Below are 5,964 nucleotides of genomic sequence, written 5' to 3'. Positions count from 1 at the left end.
AAAGGGTTTACAACATGTGGTAGTCCCCTTCGTGTGACTACCGCCTTCTCTTACAAAGTTTTAATATTCGGTGACAGAAAGTGTAACCGCTAAGATTAAGCAAAAAGTTAAAAACGAGCGGATGCGCTTGCACGTGGGAATAACATTATAATGCGTTTTCCCATTAAATGCTTAACGTTAGTTGAGGTATAAGGGTCAAAAAAACTAGTTTAGGCAGATCTACCATATACTACGAGAAAGTTATAAACAACAAAACACTAAAAAGAATTATAAAGGCCAACTCACTACCACCGCTTCACTTAAAAATGCGAATTAGAGGCCATAATATAAGTTGCTACAACTGCACGGTAAAAATTATTAATATTATCATCTAAAGTTAAGTGCTACCTAAACATACAATATATACACAAAAATACAGTAAGAAATTTTTTATTTAACCTAGAACAATAAAATGAAAGGAGTTCTAATTAGGTTTAAAATTGAATAGCTTGCCCTTTCCTCTTCTTTTCACCGCCAAGTTCGAAATTTTTACAGCGTTTAAGCTTTATCTGCTTCTTGCGCTTACACTTCTGACATTCTAAACGAAGTGAAACCTTTTTATGAACCTTTATCTGCAAAAAAGTTAATAAATGTAAAATATTTTAGCAAAAAAGAATGCTTTATTATTATTAAATATAAGTCTTAAAAAAGGTATTATTATTAAAGTGTAAGATCTAAATATTATCAAACACACATACGACAAAGCCAGTATTATGGGATACGACTTACCTTTTTACGAAATACAGGCTTAGTTTGACCGCCATAACCAGATTGCTTTCTATCGTAACGTCTTTTTCCTTGTGCGTAGAGAGAGGCGGCGCCAGCTTTGTACTGCGTTACCTTATGAATTTGATGAGATTTGCATTTTCCAGTGCAAATGGTCCTTCGCGTTTTGGGAATATTAACCTAACATGTATTTTTATGAATAAAAAACTAAGCAAAAAAAACTACGAGGATAAATAATTTTAGTAAAAAAAAGTAAACCATTGCCGGAGAAAGAGACGAAGACGAATGAGTGTCAACCCTCCAAAGTTTTTATTTTGGGGACACAATGTTGCCATGTGCTTTTAACTATAAAATGACCACGATCTGTGAACTGCTTGTAAACGCGGCTAATCTAAAGGAATACAAAATTTAAAAAAAGGCTGCTGGAAGGTCATGCCGAGATGTTTTGACTCAAACACATTTTAAGGGCCTGCGGAAAGCTTACTTAAGTAATATATATATGTACGGGAGTATCACAATTATTACATGTAAAGATCTTAAGTTTAGAAGACTACATTCTGCCAATAAGCCTAAAAAAGTAGTGAAGAGAACTAGTGGGCTGGGGTACGTTCGAATGTTTTATTTTTAAGACCGCGCGATATTTCCCTCATATATCATCTTAAAAGACGAGCATAGCACTAATTCGAATATGAGTGGCTTGGAATACAAAATAAATTATAAGTACTAGGGGACTGGAAATTCCCTATTAAGCTGACAGTAATTATTTAGAGTGCACAATCTGCTTACTGAGAAGGCCATCTACTTTACTGCATTAATGCGTCATAGCCTCAAAGATACATAGTAGTATTTTTGTCACTTGGCCACCTCTACTTATATATACATGCATATATTTTGTATTAACCACGCAATAAAGGCCTTTAAAAATAACACAAGGATGTAGATGAAGAGCACTAGAACATGCCCCCGAAGACAAAACGAGAGGGACAAAAGAATAATGAATTGAGTTAATTTTATTTCTTGGTTCTCGATCGGGTCAAAAATACCTACACTTCGTGTGTATTTATAATACTTTTTCATGTCCTATTTCCCTCGTGGTTTGATGCATAAAAAAATAGGTTGATAAGATTTACTAATTTGGTAGCAAAAAATGTTATATAATATAATCTAGCAAGCTTTAAACTTGAACAGTAAAAATGACTAAGCCTGTAGCCGATCGATAACTGAGTAAAGTCGAATTAACTGGGAAAAGGGTACTGTTCTACAAATTACTTTGTTGATAAGACTCTCCTTTTACAATTTAGATATCCTTAAATCTTTAATCACCGCGCAAACACCGTATGTCGGAAGTCAAATCCAGCAGAGCTTAAATTGCCACTTACAAACAAGGCTTTTCGTCAACTTTGAGGTGTTAACCCTCCCCCTAGCATAGCCCCTCACGTCAACTGTGGCGCCTATATAAATAACTTGATACAAGAAGAGTTAGAAAATTGTATTAAACTATTCTATGATTAAATATAGATGACAATGATGAAATGGGTTAGGGGGGGTTATACTACCTTACTATTAGTTAGTAAATTTATACAAAAATTACAATAAGAAATGAACACAAAACGTGAGCTACAAAACAATCCATTTGAAAAATATAGTCTTTGTTTTTTGATGCCGTGAAAGAGTGTTCCTTATCACTAATTAAATATAGGTAAAGAATATAACAAGGATTATAATATAGATTACCCCAGTTAGAGGGGGTTTTTAAAAAGAGTTATTAAGAGAGTATGCGATTAACAAAGAACTATTAGAAAGAGCACGCGAATATTTTATAATCGGATCACCAAGTTAATCTGTGTATATATAACTACAAGGCTATGCCAATTTGAGGCTACAGTCCTTTGGTGTTGGCACAAGCTAATTCAATAATACTTTGTCTTGCTTCCCCTTTCAGTGTTAGCGTTAGAGACGCTATAGTTACACCTGGAAGCACTACGCGCATAAGAACTAGAAAGAAATCGTAAAGATTATAAGTTCAGTCAAGGTAGCCGGATAATTAAAAATCTCTTGCCCCTGTGTCTCATTACGGTCTTTCCATTTTTTAGAATTTTGTTTTCAATTAAAAATAGTTCAACCAAATATGGTAATAATGTACAACAAGTTTTTGCTCATGCGCACGCCTTCAGGACAGAGGAAAAAACTTAGCATTTAGAAAAGGTATCCACTTAAAAAAAGCATACTTACTACGAACACTTGGACATTATTTAACTACTATAATTATACCGTCCCAAAGTTAAAGGAAGAAACCATACCATGTTGTCGATTTTAAACTTTACCCGGTTAAAGTGAGTTTTTTGGTCTTACCTATTCGTCAAATGACATTTATTAATCCTTATTCTGCACTTATATTATGTCAACTATATGATTTTCTTACAGCATACAATTTAGTTGACACAGAATTTTAATCAATACATTTTATTTAACTTAATTTTCATGGGATGCAATGTTTTAATATTAAATTTTTTGAGCGAGGTGCTCATAATCAGGAAGGCCTGACTGGCAGTAGTGCTGGCATGTGTCTCCAGGTGGTCTTGGGTCTTCTGTTTAAGGTCGTCTCTCCGGTGGTGGTTTTTAGCGGTTTTCCACCGCATTAGGTCGAAGGGCGGGAGTCCGGCCCGATATTTTCCGTTTTTTCAGTCCTTCGAAACAGTCTTCATAGCTCTATAAAGAGCGTACACTGGTAAACACTCGTGCTCCAATCCCTGCTGAAGAGGAGGATTCAGATTGCGGCTAAGAAGCCGGCCGTACTATTCCAGTGCTAAAAAAAAATAAAGCGGAGGGTTTTTTCTCTTTTAGCTGTTTTTTTTTTGCTGTTGATGTTTGCTGGGTGTTTTACTCTTGCTCGTTTATTAACTACGGCCTGGCACTTCAGAGAAGGATCGCATAGGTTCGGTTTAAAGAAAAACCTCGTAAATACTGGTTTGAAGAAAAACTTTGTAGACAGACTTTAGTTGAAATCCCATAACTATTTCAACATATTATGTTCTATTTACACGAACTTAAATGTTATTAGATAAAGCTGTGTTATTTTAAACGAATTTATGTGAGTCTCCATTGAGCGCAGATGTCAGACTCACATTTTACGTGTTGAAACAAGGTATAACTGGTGCTGTAATCTAACAGTTTAAATACGTTAATCCGTCATACCGAGGTTGAGAGTTGTCGTCGTAGCTCAGCGATAAGGAGTCCTGACGCGCATACTGAAGATTGTGAGTTCGACTCTAACGAAAAAAATATATTTTTTTAAAGTTACTTGGTTTCTGTACCAATCTTTTTTTTTTAATTAAATTCAGCTAATATAATTGCTACGAATTCAGTGTTATATTTCGGTATAGTGAATCACTAAATTTTTTTAATTTACTTACAGTTGGCAAAAACTTAGGTAGGTAAGTATTTATTTACAACAATTGGTTTAAGATATAGCCTATTCCAAATATTAAATGTTTTTTGTCGTTCTTTGTTAAAGAAGATTGGAGTTAATTTTAACCTTAATAATGACGGGTCCCCTTCATTTTTGAAAAAGATAATTTCAAACGAATTTTATTTTTATTTAGGTACATTGATAACGGCTAGAACTACATGGTCTCGCAATCCACCTTCACAAACAACCACGCCCCCCCCGCCCAAATCGCGTAATATTTTGTGTTTAAAAAAAAGTTGTTCTCTCACAACACAAAATTTTTATTTTTTCTAACTTTTAATATTTTTGAATTAAGTGTTAGGTTCACTAGCCGAGAAGCTTTCGTTTTCTATCACAATTTCGCATGGTAATAAAAACTTGTGGCATCGTACCAATCTAAGCATTTTTTTTAACTTTTCACTATGCAAGGGCATCTAAAACTTGAAAGCATAAGTAACGAAATTTTGTGGAACCCTCACAAATTTTTGGAGCTGCATTGGGGTTTGACGTTTTACTAGTCTTCTGATATCACTCAGATTTAGTGAACAAAGTAAAAGAACAGAACTCTCTGTAGGTAAGTTACTCCAACATGTAGTTAATAGGATCAGATTGTAGGAAATAATTAAAAACATTACATCCCTGGTAGTAAACTGTTGACGAGCAGTTAGTACCTCTTCGTGGTAGGTGTTCGTTCAGACAATAAAAGCTTGCTAAACCAGGCAAGTTTAGCACATAATATGGTGGTTATGCGATTTTAAAAGTTTTTATTTACAAAATGGTTTTCCATTCTTAGGAAAGGGAAATGAACGAAGAAAACAAGGATTACCTACTAGCGTGGCTTTAAAGACTAACAAAACCATATCACCATATAAATTGCATAAACTTGTGATAATTATTTTACTGATTGAGTTAGCTTTGCCGTTATTATGGAATGGGTTAAACTATAAATTCATCCCTGCTAGATTCCTAATAAAGATAGGGAGAAAATATTTTTTCGGTTTTGGAAAAATAAATCATTAGTTTTCTATATATTCGACCATGCAATCGACACCGGCAAAAATAGAACACTCAAAATTAAGAAATAGAAATTATTCTTTATTATAATGCAACTAAGGTGCAGTGGGCACCCTTGACCAATTAATGCATGCGAAAAGAAAAAAACAAATCTCTGGCCGGTTGTCTTTTTCTAAATATTCTAGACAGTAGTGATGTCGCTTTTTATGTAATTTGTAATAAGTTACATTTTAACTGGAATAGTAATAAACATGGAAAAGAACTTACATAAAATCTGATTTCCCCACAATGAAGGATGCAAAAAAATTGCCAGTACACACAAAACAGCACAGACGCATTGAAGAAATATGTAAACTCCCCGTTTGATTAAAGAAGAGCAACCAAGCGACGAATGACCATCAAATAAAATAAGGAGTTATATAGCCCTTGAATAAATCAAGAATATAGAAACCACTTTGCGATCTATGCAAAAATAATGTATCTAATTAAAATACTCTAAGAACTCTGGTATTTTAAAAATTTCATATAGAACTGATAATTTTCTAGAATATTTATTATAATAAAAAGGTTTATAAAGATCTAATGAAGAGTCTGCTTTACACAACTTATACGTTTGTGTGATATAATAGCTTATTCAGAGAAGGATTAAAAGTACGACTGTGTCATGTAAAGATAGTCACGCTCATACACGTTCAAAAATCTATTGAAACCAACTGCTAAACACATGGAAGTCAAAA

General features: G+C 33.9%; 1 protein-coding gene across 1 annotated transcript; it reads right to left on the bottom strand.

Annotated features, from left to right (window-relative positions):
• Positions 1 to 443: 443 nt before the first annotated feature.
• LOC135146124 (uncharacterized) lies at positions 444 to 1,032 on the bottom strand. The gene is made up of 3 exons (XM_064078272.1): positions 1,024 to 1,032; positions 769 to 945; positions 444 to 611 (listed from the first exon to the last, which is right to left on the bottom strand). The coding sequence occupies exons 1-3, from the start codon at positions 1,024 to 1,026 to the stop codon at positions 474 to 476; spliced, it is 318 nt and encodes a 105-aa protein (XP_063934342.1). The 5' UTR covers positions 1,027 to 1,032; the 3' UTR covers positions 444 to 473.
• Between the last annotated feature and the right edge of the window lie 4,932 nt (positions 1,033 to 5,964).

Source organism: Zophobas morio, unplaced genomic scaffold (assembly GCF_036711695.1).
Source record: "Zophobas morio isolate AGI-343-1 ecotype UQ-CSIRO unplaced genomic scaffold, CSIRO_AGI_Zmor_V1 ptg000213l, whole genome shotgun sequence".
In the NCBI taxonomy this organism is placed as follows: Eukaryota; Metazoa; Arthropoda; class Insecta; order Coleoptera; family Tenebrionidae; genus Zophobas; species Zophobas morio.
This window is presented reverse-complemented; position numbering and strand designations above follow the sequence as displayed.

Excerpts from the sequence above, each read along its gene's own strand:
- LOC135146124 (XM_064078272.1), bottom strand. Across the intron at positions 612-768 it reads AGCCTGTATTTCGTAAAAAG|ATAAAGGTTCATAAAAAGGT; the intron begins GTAAGTCGTATC and ends ACTTTTTTGCAG.